Source organism: Paramisgurnus dabryanus, chromosome 1 (genome assembly GCF_030506205.2).
Source record: "Paramisgurnus dabryanus chromosome 1, PD_genome_1.1, whole genome shotgun sequence".
NCBI classification, from domain to species: Eukaryota; Metazoa; Chordata; class Actinopteri; order Cypriniformes; family Cobitidae; genus Paramisgurnus; species Paramisgurnus dabryanus.
In genome coordinates this window covers 6,815,413-6,836,141 of record NC_133337.1, presented here as the reverse complement: position 1 = coordinate 6,836,141, position 20,729 = coordinate 6,815,413, and the positions used below count along the sequence as shown (strand labels likewise).

At 41.0% G+C, this 20,729-nt stretch overlaps 1 protein-coding gene across 1 annotated transcript in view; it reads right to left on the bottom strand.

Annotated features, from left to right (window-relative positions):
- The window catches only part of scube1 (signal peptide, CUB domain, EGF-like 1), a 113,380-nt gene that overhangs the window by 53,967 nt on the left and 38,684 nt on the right, over positions 1–20,729 (bottom strand). Inside the window, exon 5 of the mRNA XM_073815861.1 lies at positions 16,554–16,688. Coding sequence (XP_073671962.1) covers positions 16,554–16,688 — 135 coding nt within the window. The remainder of the gene's footprint in view (positions 1–16,553; positions 16,689–20,729) is intronic.

Below are 20,729 nucleotides of genomic sequence, written 5' to 3'. Positions count from 1 at the left end.
CGCCTGCTAATGGTCCATCAGCCATGTTTGTCTATTTGGCTATTTTTTCTCCCTTTATTCCTTCTTATGATTTCCTTATTTTTAAGACTGTTGAAAGATTATATTGGCCAGAATTGCTCTACTTTGGGCTTGTCGCCTGCCCAGCCATTTTAACTAACCCCATAATACATTTATAGTAATTTATTGCATGTTGGATCCGTCTAAAGAGGCAAAATTCTTAATGGTGAAGTAGTAAAAAAAGCCTGAGGGTGGGAAAGGGCGACTGAGAGAGAGGGTTGTAATTCACAATTGTTGTGTAAAACCAAATCGAAGTGAAAAAAAATTACAAGTGGGCATAAGTGAACAAAATGATAAAAAAACAAATTGAAAAGGTCTTACTGTTACCAATCCAATGTTATTGTGCAGATATGATGATGTATCTGTCAGTGAATACCATGGCCGGACTTACCATTGGGCTTGATTGGGCTTGAGCCCAGGGGCCTCGGCCAATAGGGGCCTCCGTGCTTGCTTGCGTTCGTTTGATTTGTTCAGTCGTTTTCATTTTTTATTTTACAGCCTATTGGTTGGTGCAGAATTGTTTAGTGCTGCATTTAATTCGTTAATATATATATATATGTCAGTCATCTTGGTGCTGAATATGACGCGCTGCGTTTACTCATAACCCATAGATGCTAGTACAATAGCGAATACGCGAAATGCGAGTCATGAATGAGCTTTACAGATAATGAGAAAGAGCAACGCGAAAATGAAGCGCTCAGTATGAAAAAGATTACTAGAGTATAGGCTATGGTCTTGTAACTCAGTTTTTTTCTTGTTTGTTTGTAATCTTACGTGATACGCAGGTATACGCAGTATATCCATCCACTAGTAATGGTCAAGGATTTCCGTATACCCATTTAAAAAAGCGTGAGGATACTTAACAGTGTGTGACAAACCTTTGACACTTTCATTCAGAAATTGACATCTGAATCACTCACCATTCGCATGCTGCACTTGCTACTTTGGCGGGTTTAAGCTCATATACAGTCGGCTATTTGGTATTTGGTGCATTTGACTTCATGCGGCACTGCGCGATCCGATCATCATATGAAATCAAATTATCACGGCGCAAAAGTGATTGTAAAGCAGACGGGTGTTTTCTAGTGGTTCAACAACAGCAAAAACAATTACATCAGAGTACCGCGAGAGCGATTCGAGAAATCACACAGAGAAGTCTGCTTTCTAATCGCTCTCGCGGTACTTTGACATCACCAAGCGGTCTGCGTAGCGCCAAATGAAATCCAATCTGTTCGCAGTCTGCAGTTCACGCGACAAACAGTTTCTGTGGAGAAATAAAGGAGTGAAGCAGAGCTACGAAACATAACAAAATCCGGAGAGGTAACAACGCACATGATTATGTCAACATTTAAATCATCAGTCCAGTTCATTTCATTAAATTATGGCCATGTTGATGTCCTGATGGTTTTTGATATAATCCATTAGTTAGCCTAACTTTCCAGTAGTTTCTCTTTCAGCATGTTTGCTAACAGAATCACAGTTTAAACTTCTGAAAAGTGTTCATTTTTATATCTACGTTCAAGGTTTTAATGTATTACGTTCATATCAGACGCAAAAATTAATTAATGATCATCTTCTCTACTTTGGTTTTTGGTGTCTAATATTACATGATGGTCTTGTCATAATTATTAAATAACATCCTAAAATCTTTACTTTTTCATTCTTAAACACTGCACCCCTTGTACGCTATTTGCAAAAAAATACACTTGTTGATTATGTTTATAACATTATATGGCGTGTAATAAGGTGAATGTTTATCAAGACTATTATTATTTTCTTAAGCTAAGTCTTACACAATGATTTTAAATGTTGTTATGGGGTATTTTTTAATGTGCATGATTAATTTGAATGTGTGACAGCCCTAAAAATACATGATTTAATTTTAGACTGGGCTTATGTTCTGCTTTAGAGATATAGGGGCAGTTTCCTAGTCAGGTCTTATCCTAGTCCCAGACTAAAATGCATGTTTGATCTGTCTTAATTTAAACACATCTTGCACTGATATATCTTAACATTGTCTCAAGACGCACACCAGTAATGTTTTTTTGTAAGGTTTGTTTGTAAAAACTACTTGAATGCCCTAATAATAACCTATAGCAATAGGCCTAGTGCTGGATTAATCTAAACCCTGTTGGGAAACTTCCCTAAAATATAGTTCTATGATATATTTTTTATTTTAGGTTGTTTACTGTATGTGTGCACTCTCAGAAGATAATTTACACAAGCTGTCACTGGGGTGGTACCCTTTCAAATAGTACACCTTTGTACCTAAAGAGTGCATGTAATGGGAACAAATATCTGTACCTAAATAGTAAATATTAGGACCCATTTAAAGGGTACCATCCTAGTGACAGCTTTTGTACCTTTTGTTCTGAGAGTGTAGGGCCCAAAATTTATTCAAGCCCAGGGGCCTCCACCCTGGTAAGTCCTGCCCTGGTGAATACCTTTACCGGTGTCTGCAATAGTGGCGCCAGAGTGACCCAATGCATTAATGACAGAGGGAGAGAGAAAGAGAGAGAGAGAGAGAGAGAGAGAGAGAGATTTTTATCTCTCAGTCACTCTGTAAGGACGTCCAATTTCTCATGTTGTGTTTCATTGAATTATTAATTGCATATGGAACGACATAAGGGTGTGAAAATTTCTTCTCAATATGAGTTTGAGGTTGAATATGAGCTTCTCATTCATTAAGACTCCATTGCAAAGCCCCTGGTTCCCTCTAACCTTTCCGACTCCAGAGGAGCTTACAGGCTGTTGGCAGGGCACAAAAAACTTCAATTCCCAATTTACAACCGCCAACAATTGCCAGGATTTTGGTGGTGGAAAAGAATTTACAGGGATATTATTTTCACAACATGGTACAACATCTTGTGCCGTATTTAAAATCCCATCAAAGTCAAACTAGACTGCTCAGGCCAGCACTCATGAGATCCACCAACAGACCTTGGATACTGGATGACAATTAAAATAAAGGAGGATTTGACATTTGATATTCCTAAACATTTTTATCCAACCATTTCTTACAGTGCATCTTGACAAGAAGCATTTTGGAGCAATATGGGAATTAAGTGCTTAGGTGAACAGTAGAGATGGATCAAGAAGGTCATAGATCAGCTCTTTTAGGGTTCAAATCCACAAGGACCCACAAGAACCTTTCATTCAAATATTCTTAGAAGAACAATTTCTTTCATATCTTTCTATTATTTAAAGAACCTTTTTCCCTACAAGGAACCAGAAACAGAAAGGTTTTTTGAACAGATCGTGAAGCATCTTTATTTGTAAGAGTGTACTTGCGGTATTACACATTGCGTTCATGAAGTGATAATTGACTTAAAACATGATATTTACCAACTACATGAGCTGTATCAGATATGAGCTTATAAATGTTACAGTTAAACAGCCATCCACAGAGGTCAATAGAATTGGCAGAAGCCTTAGTGAAATGAAAATGCTGTCTTATAGAGCTTTAATTCACTACAGCAGACAGACGGCGCCAATGTCACACACACACACACACAAACACACACACACATTTAAGACTACTCTAGACTAGGCCAGTAGGACGAACTGGTGAGTGAAGAATTGTAAACACACAACATCACACATTTCTTACACACGCATATGCATACATCTTAGATGCAAGCCAATAGGCCGTACTGGTGACAGACACAATGTAAACAAGAAACGTGCATTCACATACACACAGAAACTGGCAAATACACTAATGGTGAGTGGGAGTGATGAAGGAAGGTGAAGGGTTCACTTAAGGTGAGATTAAATGCATGAAAGTGTGCAAGCATGTAATACGCGTGTGTGTGTATATGCATCTAAGTGTGAGACCATATGAAGATTCACTAGTTCGCCTGCGCATTCAGGTCTTAATGATTAATGGTAAACAAACTTGGCTTGCTGTCCTCGAAGGGAGCTCTGTACCTGAGCTCTGAACCTTCAGAGAGAGCGAACCTGAGGCTGGGCTCGAGCCACAAGTTCAACCCCCTGCAACGGAACTGCAAAGAGGAAGGAGAGAGTGAAGGAGGAGATGGGGAGGAGGAGGGATGTCGGAAAAGAAAGCAGCTGGACAGGAAGGCCTGAAGGCTGCCTTATATACGCCCATGATGATGATGATTGACCGGCCTGAATGTTTAGGCTCCTCCCGAACCTACGTTTAGAACTGCATTTCACTAGTTCGCCTGCACATTCAGGTCTTAATGATTAATGGTAAACAAACTTGGCTTGCTGTCCTCGAAGGGAGCTCTGTACCTGAGCTCTGAACCTTCAGAGAGAGCGAACCTGAGGCTGGGGCTCGAGCCACAAGTTCAACCCCCAAAAGAGTGTTTGATGGACAGCAAGTTGAGCAGGAGCCTGCGAGTAATTAAGGTCTGTAAGATTTATCCCCCCCAAAAAATGGGTAGAATATCATCAAACCATTTCTTCTTCCTCTTACTGAATTACTACTGCGGTGGTAAGAGCGAAGAGGAAATCACTGCTGCGGCAGTGAAAGAATTGTACAGAAAAAGATGTGCAAAGTTTCAGCTTAAGACTCCTGCGGGAGTCAATGGGAAGCATGCGGCCTGGGGCTCCTGCGGGAGCAAGGCTGAATCACTACTGTGGTAGTGCGAGCATTAGGAAATCACTGCTGCGGCAGTGAGCAAAGTTATACAGAAAAAGCTGTGCGAAATTTTGGCTTAAGACTCCTGCGGGAGTTACTGGGAAGCGCACGGACTGGGGCTCCTGCGGGAGCAAGGCTGAATCACTACTGCGGTAGTGCGGGCGTTTTGAAATCACTGCTGTGGCTGTGAGCAAAGTTATACAGAAAAAGCTGTGCAAAATTTTTGGCTTCAGACTCCTGCGGGAGTTACTGGGAAGCGAACGGACTGGGGCTCCTGCGGGAGCAAGGCTGAATCACTACTGCGGGAGTGCGAGCGTTATGAAATCACTGCTGCGGCAGTGAGCAAAGTTATACGGAAAAAAGTGTGCGAAATTTGGGCTTATTTTAGCTCTAGCTATAAACACTATATGCTACGCATCAGTTACACGCTATGTATTGTAACTATGTTTGCTTGTATGGTCCCTGTCAAATAAACAAATAATAACTCCTGCGGGAGTAGGAAATGCGCTGTCTGGGGCTCCGGAGCGAGCGGGATAAGATCACTACTAAGGCAGTGAGAAAAAAGGTTGCGGCAACTGTTAAATAAGAGCGCGATCGGCTGGGATCAATACTGTGGTATTATGAGTGGGACAAAATCACTGCTGAAATCAATGCGTATCGAGCGAAAGGTTGTTAGAGGCTGATTGTGGTTGATAATTAGCCAACATGTTCATTAGATTTTTGTTGACAAATAACTGCGCAAAAAACACACGAACATTGGAAACAATCGTGAACACGTTTTTTGGAGCAACGGACTATATTATTTAGGATAAATTTCTATAGGAGGAAAAACGCAAAATAAGAACATCTTGTGACTATTTTGTGGGCTCGTCTGCTTACTTTAGAGAACTGTGTTAAGAGGTTGGTATCCGGTGGGACCAGCGGGACCCAACTCGAACCTTGTGGGAGCATGCAGCTTACCTTTGCTGCGGGTGGGACTGGGCAGATAAAGAAAGCTAGTGGTCCCGGGGTTTCTCGTTGATATAAGTGTCAACAAATAAGAAAATTAAAACTGGAACGGAAGACTGACATTTTTTGTTACATCGCCTCGCAGATGCATGAATTGAAAAAGCGTGAATATGTATAAAAAATATTTGGATGTTATAGAATATGCATCTGCGGCCGGTCAGTTTATGGGAAAAAAGCAGTGTTTCTCGATTGTTATAATACGTAGACTACGCTGTGAGATCAAAGTCCAAAGACGTGATCCACTTAGCTTTGCAGCTAGCACGGCACCGTTTAATCCCAGATAGCACAGGGATGACTGTAAGATGTCTGATAAAGATCTGGAGAAGTGGAATACATTTGGTGTGTAAAAACATCTTATAAAGGTCTTAGAAAGAGCTGCTTTACATACATTATAAATCAAAAACATCTTTAATATGTCTATGACATCTTTTAGGAAACGTCCCAGAGACGTATTGCAGATGAGCAAACAATCTAAATAATGTGACTTGCAGATGTAAACACAGACATCAAATAGACATCTTCGAGATGTATGTGTGCCATCAGGGATGCATTTGAAATGACACCTCTGGACACCTAGACAGCACGGGTACGACTGAAAAAGCATGATAAGGATCTGGAGCTCTGGAAAAAAAAAATCTGGGTGAGTAAACATCTCATAACAACCTGGAATAAAATTTCCCGGCAGCCTGCTTTTATGAACCAAAGTTAAACTTTCCGAATTTGGCATTCAATAGAAAAATCGTTGATCAGTTTCATGAGCAGAGCATTCGCGTCGCGCACGCACCACATCTCTGCAGCGGGTATAGTGAGAATTTGAGAAGGGCGAGTCATGTATTGCAGATGTGCAATTTAATCATCAAAAATTACATCTTGCAGGTGAAAATGTAGCGTAGACATCAAATAGACATGTATGTGTGCTATCAGCAATGTAGAAGCACTCTCGTATGAAAAAATTATTACAAACGCAAGAGCAAACGGCTCGTTTGCCGGCTATCGACCGGTACACGGAGACGCACCCACATACATGAATACTGCGGCTCAGCCATTGTTGTAAGTTTGACTGTGCCCTAGATTGCAAACGTAAGGTGCTCTCGTTTTGTGAACAATTGATCTTTAATCTGTGATCAATTCTCAAAAGTAAAGTTTAGCTAAACAAAACAAAAAATCCAAGAACGGAGCTAGAAGTTCATAAACTATATTTAAGACTGTCGATGACAGCGGAAAGTTCCCTCTCGCCCCTAACATTTTTTAAATTAAAGCTTATTGAAAACTGGCCGTGAGGACAAAGGCCAGGATCTGCTGCGGTAAAGAGAAATAAAAATTCTGACAAATTATAGTGAAGTAAGCGGCCGAAATCACTGCTACGGCAATGAAGTAAAATGAATTTAAAAGTTGGGTGTGGTGACGAAAATCTGGACCACTGATTTAGTAGAGAAAATAATTTTTTGACAATTATTGTGGGAGAAGCGGCTTGAAATCATTGCTGCGGCAATGAAGTAAAATTTATTTAAAAGCTGGGTGCAAGGACGAAAACAGGAATCAAGGCTGCAGTAGAGAAATACATTTTTTTTTCCGAGAAATAATTGTGAAAAGCAGCCGAATCATTGCTGTGGCAATGAAGTAAAATTAATTTAAGAGGCTGGGTGCGAGGACATAAACAGGAATCACGGCTGGGTAGAGAAATATATATATATTTTACAGATTATCGTGAAAAAGCAGCCGAAACATTGCTGCGGTAATTAAATAAAATTAATTTAAAAGTTGGGTGCTAGGACGAAAACAGAAATTGCTGCTGTGGTAGAGAAATTTAAACATTTTCTAACAAATTATTGTGAAAAAGCAGACGAAATCATTGCTGCTGCAATGAAGTAAAATTTATTTAAAAGCTGGGTGCGAAGACGAAAACAAGGATCATCGCTGCGGTAGAGAAATATAAAAATGTTCTCTGACAAATAATCGTGAAAGAAGCAGCCGAAATCATTGCTGCGGCAATGAAGTAAAAATAATTTAATCAGCTGGGTGTGATGAAGAAAACCTGGATCACTGATGTGGTAGGAAAAAAGTTATTTTCTCTGACAATTATCAAGGGAGACGCAGCCGAAATAATTGCTGCGGCAATGAAGTAAAATAAATTTAAAGCTGGGTGTTAGGATGGAGGCTGGATCACTACTGTGGAAGAAAAATTGTAAATTTAGCTTTGATGGAAAATGGATTAATAAACGCGAAAACAAGTGCAACACAGTCCTGTGGGCCGCCATTGTTGTTTTGGTCGATCGCGCATGCGTAGACGGAATTAACAGAAGCGCATGATGTCACGTCGCCGTTGTCAAACAGCGTTTGCAATCGAGCATGCGGTTGTCGTGCAAAAGAACATCCGAAATGCAAAAATATTGAGCAGAGCCCCTGACATCACCTACAGCGGTAGTGAGAGCGGGTACTAAAAAAGCTGCTCTATTGGTATTTAAAAATATATTTCCCAAGTTAGTAGGAGCCTGGAGCTCGTTGTGTAGACGTGATTCCGGAAACGGGCGGGGCCAAAATCCGGAAAAGAAAGCAGCTGGACAGGAAGGCCTGAAGGCTGCCTTATATAAGCCCATGATGATGATGATTGACAGGCCTGAATGTTTAGGCTCCTCCCGAACCTACGTTTAGAACTGCAAAAAAGGTTGTTTGTATTGTTATTATTGGTACATTAAATGGTGCGGTTCCACCTCATATGTTAAATTGCGTTAATACAATCAATATTTTGGGAAATCTGGTACTACAAGTAAAACTTACAGCACATTTAAACAGATAAGTACTGGACCAATAACAATTTGGTAGCATGCATAGTAATTATTAACGTTAAATGCTTAACATAAAAACATTAATGGGCAGTTTCCCAGACACGGTTTAGATTAATCCAGGACTAGGCCTTAGTTATATTAGGACAATTAGGAAGCCTTTACAAACATACCTTACATAAACAACACTAATGTGCATCTTGGGACAAAACAATGGCACTCATATATGTTAAGATATTTCAGTGCAAAATGTTTTTAAATTAAGGAAGCTCAAAATGCATTTTTCTCCGTTACTAGGATAAACCATGTCAGGGGAAACCGCCCCTAAACACTAAAATGCTGCCTTAAATGGTTTTAGATGAAGACTAACTTTTTACATACAGGAGAGAGCGGGGCACAACTTAACACTTTTTGGCTCTGGTTCTATCATTCAAAAAATATTAAAGTTAAATGATTTTCTTACACAATCAACACAGACATCTTTGCTACAAATGAACACTTAAAGGTAGAGTTGGGGTACTCGAACTTGGACTCGGACTCGAGTCCGGACTCGAGTCCAATTTTGAATGAACTCGGACTTGTCACGCACTCAGGTGAATTTGTAATCGGACTTGACTCGGACTTGGACATTTTGGACTCGGAAAATATCCTGAGTACAGTCGAGTCCGCGTCATGTGTAAAAATAAAACCAGCATGAACTTGAGATGATAAATTAATTAATGTTCGTACACACTGAAAACTTTCGGGAGTGACAACCGCATTTAAATGCTGGAGTGAATCCCCTAAAGGTTCGTTTCATGTCTGTACGGAACAAGACTCACTCCCGAAAAGATATCTTAACCTTTCCATCTGGCAACCCAGTGACTAAAAGGAAAGACTAGTTGGCAACCATGAAAAGAATGCTGACAGCAAGGAGAGACTGCTGGCATCTGGGGAAGTCCAGTTAGGCGTGTAGTGGCTTGGCAGGCCAAATCACATCTTCGTTGAGGAGGAACCCAAACACTTGCTATGAACAAGTACGTGATAAGATACCCCTAAGGTCGAGGGAGAGCGGGGAGGATGGCCGACCTATAGGACGGACCATGGTAACAACCTCGGAAAGTATAAATTGGACTTTGACACAACTTGACTGTACAACTGCGGTTTGCATATGCGGGAAAGTTTGCAAGAACACAAAAGGCCTTAAGATCCATCAGGCAAAGATGGGTTGCCTGTGCCCTAGTAGTGTGCAACGCATGGGGCAACCTGGTGAAACTGAGAAAAGGCTGAGACCGCAGTACCCAGAATCTCCAGGCAAAGAGCAGAGAGAGCGCTGGTGATACCACTTCGGATGTACCTCTGAGGGCAACACCAGGGCAGAGTGGAAGCATCCAGCAGCACTCGCAGCACAGCCAGGAGGCAGGGAAACAAGCAATCAACTGGCCGGCTGCGCATGCAAGGAAGGATTGGGACAGATTTGATTAGGAAGTGGACAGGGTTTTGGAGCACGTTCTTGCAGGATTATTTCAACCGTTTCAGGATGCGATTCACCTTTGGGGACTTCACAACAAGCTGGCAGTGGTTGGTAAAAGGCATTGTAAGCATCTTGGTCATCTTGTTTGCAGCTGCAATGAACCTCTTGGTCAAGACAATGGAGAAGCCTAGAAAAGGTGCAGTTCTTGCAAGCGGGATTCAGCAGGCACCAATTAATGCATTCATGTAGAACCTGACTTTAACGGCAAAACCATTTCCAAAAAGTCGGTGGATCCTGGAAGATCTAAGTAAGATCATTCCAGGTGATAGGATGGAGTTTAAGCCAACAAGGTCAAGGAGCATTGTGCTGAGGAAAGAACGCGTGTAGGACCAGTTTCGCTTCAGGACTGGAAAAGGCCTTTTCCCCACTGTTAAAGAGAGACCCATTAAGAGCTTGGGAAAATGGTTTAGAGCAGAACTGAATGACTGAGAAAGTGTGAAGGAGATGCTTGGGTAGGCGGAAGCTTGGATGAAAGCCTTAAATAGAAGTGGGCTACCTGGAAGATTCAAACTCTGGGGCTACCAGCATGGTGAGACTTATTTGACTTATTTGGCCACTACTTAGTATGAAGTGCCATTAACAACAATTGAAGCCCTGGAAAGGAAGATTAACACCTTCCTTCGCAGATGGCTATCAGTTCCCAAAAGCCTTTCTTCAACTGGCCTGTACAATTCAGGAAGCAGGTTACAGCTGCCACTAACATCTGTGGTTGAATAGTTTAAGGTGGCCACACAGCCCGGCAGGTGATAATGCTTCGTGACAGTAGTAATCAATTGGTCCGCCAGGCAGATATCACCATCCACACAGGATGGAATTGGTGATCAAGCAAGGCTGTGGTGGACGCAGAGGCAAGGCTACGCCACAAAGACATTGTGGGGACGGTCAACAAAGGTAGGCTTGGCCTTCGAGTTATAACCAGAGCTAGGTGGAGGGATGCTAATGCCAAAGGTCGACGCAGCCTAGTCCAGGAAGAGCTCTGTATGGTGGAGGAGGAGGATCGGCAAGCGAGAGCAACAGCCATGAAGAGCCTTGGGAGGTGGACATGTTGGGGTGGTGTCCAAGGAAGATCATTGGCGTGGATGATGTGTGGGGCATGGAGGAGAAGAGGATACAATCCCGCCTGTGCTTCACATATGATGTTCTACCATCCCCTGTGAACCCAGTTGGCTGAGAGCCTAGACTGCATGTTGTGTTTGAAACCGGCAAACCTTGAACATGTGTTGTCATCATGTCAGGCTAGCCTGGTTGATGGCAAGTTCAGATGGAGGCATGACCAGATACTTGCAGAGCTGGCTATAGGTCTGGAGGAAGAGAGAAAGAAGACCCACAACAGCAAGAGGACGACAGCACCCCATCTGATTAGATTTGTTAGAGCAGTAAAGAGCTCTAGCAGGACATCAACAGGCGTAGGAATACTGACATTGGCTACTGACTGGGACATGAGAGTTGACCTCAGGAGACAGCTCAAGTTTCCAGAGGAGATAACCACCTCAACTCTCAGACCAGACATAGTTCTGTGGTCCAGAGCAACAAAAAAGGCGGTGGTGCTTGAATTGACTGTGCCATGGGAGGAGAGTATAGAAGAGACCCATGAGAGAAAGCTTGAGAAGTACCAACCACTCACCCAACAGTGCCAACAGTTGGGATGGCGTGCATGGAACTTGTCAGTGGAGGTAGGCTGCTGAGGATTCCCTGCGCAGTCACTTTGGAGCTCCCTGTCCAGACTTGGAATAAGAGGTCCCAGTAGGAGACGGCTTGTGGCAAATATCCCAAAAAAGCAGAGACGCTTCAAAATGGCTCTGGCTGAAGCACTGCGAGCGATGGAGCAACCCACCGGGTAGGCAGGGAACCTAAAAGAGCACTGGCTGTTGAGCCCAAGGGCCAAGGGGGCTGCCTCAGGACGCTAGGGTTAGCTGTCAAGCCCTCTGGAGGTGTTGTGGGTTAATTGACAAAACACTGTTGAAGGAGGGTACCCACCTGATGATCCGAAGAAAGCACCTTGGACCCACACCACAAAGCTCAGTAGGTTGGACATGTAAGTGCGAGTGTTGGCCATCACCTCAAATAGGCTGCTGGAACTTCACCCAGCCATTGAGGTGAGAGCGATGATCCCTTCATATTTCAGAAGTTGCCAAAACACATCAAAACTTTTCACAAATTCACAGGAGATCTTCTGACAGTAAGAGGAAAAGACCCAAAGCACAGGTTGCTCGACCCTGTATAAATATGTGACCCGTCACGGAAACCAGTGACACAAGTCGGCAGCACAAGTTTCGAGAAAATGAGAAACAAAGTTTTTTTTTTCAAAATTTGTGATTTTCGTTTTATTGCAGAATCTGTTAGTTGAGATCACGAAGAAGCCTCTCCATGTTTGAGATAGCAGTTTTTGTATATTTAAAAGCGTACATTTTGCGGTTGAAATAGGCTTGTCTGTAGTGACGCGGCTGCCCTGTTCCTCAGACATGTTTGCTAAGTTTATTTTTTTCAAACTTATAGCGTGCGTCTCCCCAGACTGTAAATGAACTCGGGCGCACAAAACAAAAGAAAAATAAAAGAAGCTGGGGCGGAACAAATAACAGTCAGCCGTGTCATACGTCAGCTGCGTCACCGACTTTATTCGGCGCCGCAGTCGGATAATGTCAAAGTACCGCGAGATTTCTTCAAGAAATCTTACGAAGTAGTTTAATTTCGACTCGCTCTCGCGGTACTTTGACGTCATCTGTCTGTCAGTTCTTGGAGCACAGCATGAAGTCAAACACATATAAGTTACAAAGAGATCGTTGAACTCTTTATATAATTGGCTACATGTTTTGTCTATCAATATTTTCCATGAAGTCATTGGCTGATGGAGGAAAGAGTGACGATTGGTAACATCTCTAAAGGACGTCATGTTTTCGATGGTGCTGTTTTTGGATTATCTATTATACTACCTAGTGTTGGGCAATATGCCCCATTTTGAGATCGTCCTATCGTCAGCCTGTGAGATCGGCGATACCCGATAGTATCGGGGGGCGGGGCAGTAGTTTACTCATTTATTTATTTTTTACTCATTATGACAAGTAACTTGATTGGTGGACAAAAAAGAACAAGAGCAACAACGTCATGACCGCAACCTTTTTAAAACTGATGCAATTAACCCTCTGCGCGCTAATAACCTCTCTGGTGCAAGGAAATGTCAGAGCTGGGACTGCTCAATTATGTGAAAAATCATAATCCTGATTACTTAACATGATTACTTAATGACTGTAAAAACATGCGCCTGCGCACACACATGTGCACGCACATACTGTATATAAAATTCAATGCATTTGTTAAGTGCTATTGCAGAAGGCTACACGTCAAGCAGTGGTGCTTTCAGACGTGCCTTTTTAAACGCATCGGTCCAGCGGAACGCAATCATATTTTAAACACAATCATATTTCAAACACGAAGAATGCATTGCTACAACTCCTTGAAATGCATATCTGTCAGGATTTGCTGGAGAGGTGAACCCAAAAGCACACGATGTCGGGGAAAAACAGAAAACACTTTATTTATCCAAAAACAAAAACCCACGAAGGGGTACACAACATGAAACACTTAACTTTTACTAGATAGCAAGACTAGACTGTAACATGAAACACGATAACAGAACACAATGAACCTGCACAGAACTAAAGATACACTGACATTAAATAGAAGAAACCAAACAAGATAACGAGCGGTAACAGGTAATGGGAGAAAACCAATGATTACTAATAAGCAGGAGAACGAGGGGGCGGGGTCACAAGACAAGACAACGGAGGCACATGCCACACAAAAAACAAGGCATGAACCTACACATAAGGCCAGGGACTGCCAGAATTCTGCCACCATGACAAAATACAAATATAACATAAGACTTCAAGGCAGAGTCCTGACAATATCATCCTACCTAGTGATCTGACTTCAGATAGAGCGCAGCTCTCTTCACCTCCGTGAGAGTGAAAGAGGCGCCAATATGCGGATTATGTTTTAAACAAAATGGATAGTTTGCCTCAGCTCGCAAGAAACACATTAAAGTGAACAAATACATAAGGATTACTACTTTAGTTTCTGTGTGGACTTCGGACAGATGCGACAGCACGTGCACATGAGACAGAGAAAAGCGCAGCTATGACGCGCTGGATTTAGGTGCTAGAAGGAGTCCAAGACGCGCGCATTAAGTACAGGTGCCTGCAAGAAATAATCCTCTCTCTACAAGCTCTCGGCGTAAGGTGAAGCCCACAAACCCTCATGCGAGGAAAAGCACGCAATGTGCATGTTAATGTTAAGCTATGATAATAATAATAATAACCATTTGCCATCTATCGTCATGACTTTCGCCATGAAAGCCTGCCATTGGCGATATGGCTGAAGATCGTCGATACACGATACTATCGTCTATCAGCACAACCCTAATACTACCTCCCTATTTTAAATACAAACTTTGAAGGCGGGTTCATGTGTTTAACGGAACTTACATGTTACGATGTAAATAGTCCTCAGATTGAATATTATATTGTATTACCAGACGTTCATGCGAAATCTGATGTAAACAATAGACTATATATTTCACGGATTATACGCATTTGTGGACAAAAATGGTCATTGGATAATCTGAAACAGACTGGATTCGACTTGTGATCCCCACAAAGGTAAAAAGAGTCATGTTTATTTTTGCATGTTGTCATTTGGACTTCTGTCATAAAATACTACATATGATGTTAGAACATCTGTATCTCAAAACAGCTTTACAGGGGTATGGCTTAGCTAAATGAGCTGTAAATGAGCCCTTTTGTCTCCCCCAGTTGGAAAGAAGAGTCCATTTCGTCTCGATTTTCTCGGTTTGAGTATTTCTGAGTTCCTATATTCAAATGGCCACAACTTCTCCAAATTTTATCAGATTTTCATGTGTTACACATCATTGGAAAGCGTAGAAACTGCACTTTCAGAATCTGTGAATAACTCAAAATGGCCCAGATCCGACTTGTGTCACTACTTTCCGTGACTAGTCACATATGTAAAGTAGCCGTGTTACAATTGACCCTGCATTAGTTTGTGCACGGCTCACCCCTACAGGATGTGTCAACATCTCCAAAAATATGAACAAAATATTATGAGTTATTTAAAATCTAATGTCTATGTACCGCCTGTGTGACATTATATCGACCACAGACCATTTTGACTGCATTTTTATTTTATTTTTACACAGAATAAGCTTATGGGAAATTAGGAAGACTCATGGTATTTCCATGATGTCCTGTCTGTGTGTGAAGCATGCAGAAGCATCCAAGCTTGCCAGAGCACATCATTTACAGGAGCTATCCACAAAAACAAACCTTTAGCCTGTTTACAGACAAGTTCACACATACACACACTACTACAGTGTTTACCAAACTTTCACTTTTGAAGTAAAAATACAACATGTAGGGGCAGAGATGTCGCCAAAAGAGTTATGGGCTTCCCAGAAAGCAAATATGGAGCATTTCTGTTTCTCTGACTGGCTCTGTCGTTCTCCACCTCTCCAATCGTACCTTTTTAATTTGTGCCTATAATGTCTGCTCATAGGGGCCACACAGGGCTCACATAGGATGCTCAATTTGTTCTACTGTTATTTGTTCCTTTTTTGATCAACACATTGTGTATTATTGTAAACATACAAATCAGCATGCTAAACTTAAATATGGGAGCACATGAATAATCTCATTGGTTCTAACATGTTGTGACTTCAATTGTGTCTTGTAATGTATATATACTGTACATCCAGAATAGTGTGAGTAATTTTCACTTTCCCATGAACTGTTCCTTTAAAACTATTTCTTGAATGCATTACGTGACATTGAGACACAGACAGACAGTCAGTCAGTCATAATGATCATCACATATAAAAAAACAAAGTATAAATGCAAAGCTGGAAGGATGGGGTCATAGACCATTTCCACATTCCTCAAGCGATTGTAAAGGACATCAAATATGTGATTACAATCAACCCACGCTTATTCATGACAGTGTGTGTGGATCTCTCAGATTGGCCCTTTGTGTGGGGACATCCCCGCCCCCATGTAGTGAAGCATCATTAGTTTATTCTGACAGGCTGAATGTGAGCCTACATCAGGGTTGCATGCACCACACACACGCGTGTCACCCAGTCACACATCTTGGATGATTTTTGCTTTCATACACAAAAATATACAATGCATTTCAACTGCATCCACTTACAAAGTCGCGCCCACTTGCCGCCTGCACATCTAACTCTGACCTCTCGGTTATGTCAAGGGTCAAAACCATCAAGAACAGTTTTAGAAATGAAATGGAGTGTTCTGGAAAATCAAGATAATAATAAGATAATTCAATTTTATTTCTGCAGCACTTTTTTAAAATGTGCATTGTTGAGAGAGATGTATATAGCATCACAAGAGTTATGCATTAAAAATCATCCCTTGATTCCTTTCATCCCTGCATCTTTTCCTCATCTTCTAGAAAAGAGAATCTAGGATGAAAAGGAAGACCCACGACCCACCTCTAGCATAAAGATTGACTTGTAATTGTATGTGATGTGTATACAAACATGAAGCATCACACTCACCATCAGAGCGGTGGATGCAGGTGTGCTGGTTGTCACTCAGGAAGAATCCCTCTTTGCACTGGCACTCATAACTGCCCATCGTGTTCACGCAAACCTGCTGACATCCGCCGTTGTTGTCCTGACACTCGTCCACATCTAACATCCAGCAGAGAAAGACACAAATACACACGGTCATTACAAGGCACATAAACACGGCCGTTCGAGCGAGAGGCTCCGGGCGAAAGCATCGCAGAGAAACCCATGCTGGCCCTATTTTAGTTATTAGGTATTTGCGTGTTTGTTTATTAACGGCCGAGATTCCCCAATTTCCGCTTTCTGTGGCTACAGAGGAATGCTGCTGATTAAACGAGTAGTTTGAATTTACCAGACAAACAAACCAGTAAACAGCAGGCCGAGAAATAAAAAAAAAGCAAACAAATTACCAGCAGCTCCGCGTCACAACTTAGTCCAACAGTGTCAGAAATTACAACTGGATTTGATTTACAGGATCAATGTTACTTATACGAGGACAGATATATAGCCAGTACACACAGCTTTTTAGAAACAAATTGGAAAATGTATTTGGAGGTTTATGTTTGTCTCTATTCTTTACTGCTCTTGAATATCTCATCCACATCCTCAAGACTGGCATGATTTTTAAAAACACAATTTAAACTTGTAAATATATTTATTGTATGCATGTTTGTTTGCACATTGCAGGGTCATTGTTGTGACTTTATCAGCTCTTCAGACGGCATTGTGGGTAAGTTGGTTTGAGTTACAGAGCATAACATTGGAGAACAGCAACACACTTGAGTGAGTTTTACACGCTTCTAACACAACAAACTTCCACTGTTGAGTCTGTAGCCCATAACTCGATCTAATGGGCACATTATGTCTCACTGCCTCTTTGCTGTGACTGTTTAAGATATCTATGGGACTTCTTAGGAAACTAAGGCAATATTTAATAAATTATTTATAAAGTTAATGTCAAGCCCTGAATATGAGTATTTCAAAGATTAAAACAAATGAAACTAGCTTGACTACCATTCTCTGACTTCCCATAACAAAGAAATTTACAGACAACTTTATCTCAATTGTGTTGACTAGACAGCAAATAAAAACTTAATCAAAGAAATTTCCCATGAATAAACAATACATAAATTTGCAATTAAAAAAGTCTAAAATCGAAAGTCAAACTATTAAATTATTAATGAAGATTTCAATATGAGCCCAAACATTTCTCAACAAATTTATCCAAAACCTCACTATTAGAAAAATGATACCCTGTGCCCTTTAAAAATATCCGAATCAGTACCATTAGGTACAGCTATGTATAATTTGGTACCAATACCCAGCAAGCAGTTTTGACTAAAACAATAGACGTCTAACAATAGCCCAAAAATAGGTGATGCATACGCTTTGAACATGTAAAAGAAATGAAAAACTGATGACTTACATGATGGAATATAGTACATCTCGTAAGTTATTTGGGCAAAAACGGCATGTAACCAGATTCAAGGTTTTTAGAGTAGAAGTGGGTTACTCTTAGACAATATTGGGTCTATAGTAAGCCATCATTTTACCGTCTCGGTTATTGCTTGCTTGGTATGTACCTGAGATACTAATATGTATGTATTAGTATGAACCCTTTAGGTGCAAAGCTGTACTTATTTAAAGGGTATAGTGACAGCTGGGGTACATATGTTGACCATTTTTATCTGACAGTGCAGACTTTTATCTGCATACTTTCGATGACTATGTTTACATGAACACCATTAATGCGATAATTTCTAATAATCAGAGTAAGGACTTAATCGCAGTAAGATGTTTACATGACTGGAGTTATTAACCTCTTCACTCCTGTTTGTATGCAGTTTTTTTTGTGATTATTCACACATAGCCCAATACAGAGCACAAATAATGAACACTGTCCCATGTTTTAATTTACTTACATTAAATGACAAACATGTTCTTATGGACGTATTTCGTTATTTGTTGCCATGATGAAGACAGAAATATTATGACAGTGCCTGTAACGGTTTTATATGCTGCTGTCATGCTGTTATTTGAGCTGTTACTGGATGAAGGCAGACTGCTGACAGTGAGTCGCGTTGAAAGAGTTCACTAATGTTAAGTTTAAAATGAATTCGCACTCAAAAATGCATGGCAAAAACACACGCGCACTTCAATTAGTGCAGTATGGATGCGATTAAAGTGTTTACATGGCCGCATACTGCTATTAAAAACAGCGTACACCACCTGTTTTAATACAAATATACTTGCCGATATTATGAGCTTCATTTATTGTGTTTACATGATGTAAAGTATCATCGCAATATTGCCAAAATCCATTATAATTGCATAATGAGGATGCAGGTAACCGTGGTCATTGTCTCATTATGCCTTTCTATGTCTGAAATTCTGGGCAATTTTAGGAAAAATACCTGCAAACTGTTTTGTACAGTCCGTCTCTGTTGTTTACAGGCCGCTAACTCAAACAGAATGTGGTATGCTGGAAGCATGAGTGAATATCAAAGCTTTGCTAATGAGGCCTGGCAAAAAACACAGAGATTTCCTGTGGTATTACAGGTGAATTATCAGAACAACCATTCATGTGTAATGTAATGTCTACACATTACATTTGTCACAGCAGTGATAGCTAACCTGTGTTTGTGTTTACTGGCTGTCTGGAGCGCATGGAGAGGTATCATGTTTTATGACCTCAGAGGCAAGTTTGGGACGCTCTTTATTTGTGCATAAAAACCATTTGCGCCCTAATGTACAGTCAGAAAAGCACAATGACCTCAGAGCTTCAACCGTGTAGCATCTGAGACATTAGGGACTTTAAGCAACAGCCTCTGGTGGAACGGCAACGGTATTCTGGCGTTGGTTTGCGCATGCGCGAATTTAACTGCTACTTTGCGACGTTCTACTGTACTACAGGAGAACAGCTGATTTGCCGTAGTCACTACAACGTGAGAGAATATGTAAATAAATGTTATGTTTTATGGCATATGACATTGTAATTGCATCAGTTTATGATTGTACCAAAAGTCTTTTATTTAATATGTGTTCAAATGTTTAAAATTTAAGCAAATTTTAAAGATTTTTAAGTATTCAACATTTTCAGTATTGCTTAAATCTAGGTTTTAAGACTTATTTACATCATACAATAGTAAAAACTCTTCTTCTGACAAAAGATTGTCATTTAAAGCCAAAAGCAATCCTTCTCTTGTTTTTTTAAATGACATATTTTTGTATCTTAATAAATGAATTAATACCGCGTTGCGCTGTCCTGTTTACGGTTGCTTAGTGATTTTTACGTTCTGACAGCATACTTTGGTCGCCGTAGCCGTTCCATTCCCAGCTGTTGCTTAAAGTCCCTATTACAAGGGCTGGGATACTTAAATATGCATAAATATATGAATGAGAAAAACTGCAGACATCATACCTCTCAATTTATTTAAAAAAATAACGATATAAAACACAAACTTTCATAGCCTTTAAAATGTATCTGTTTACACTCACCTAAAGGATTTTTAGGAACACCATACTAATACTGTGTTTGACACCCTTTCACCTTCAGAACATCCAGGGCACGAAGTTCCCATTCCACAACCTCCCAAAGATGCTCTATGGGGTTGAGATCTGGTGACTGTGGGGGTCATTTTAGTACAGTAAATTCATTGTCATGTTCAAGAAACCAATTTGAAATCATTCAAGCTTTGTGACATGGTAATAGACAATGCTCAGGTAGGCCATGGCATTTAAACGATGCCCAATTGGCACTAAGGGGCCTAAAGTGTGCCAAGAAAACATCCCCCACACCATTATACCACCACCAGCAGCCTCCACAGTGATAACAAGGCATGATGGATCTATGTTCTCTTTCGTTTACGTCAAATTTTGACTCTACCATCTAAATGTCTCAACAGAAATCGAGACTCATCAGACCAGGCAACATTTTTCAAGTCTTCAACTGTCTAATTTTGGTGAGCGTGTGCAAATTGTAGCCTTTTTTGGCTATTTGTAGTGGAGATGAGTGGTACCCAGGGGAGTCTTCTGCTGTTGTAGCCCATCTGCCTCAAGGTTGTGCGTGTTGTGGCTTCACAAATGCTTTGCTGCATACCTCGGTTGTAACGAGTGGTTATTTCAGTCAAAGTTGCCCTTCTATTGATTATCTAAGATTGTCTT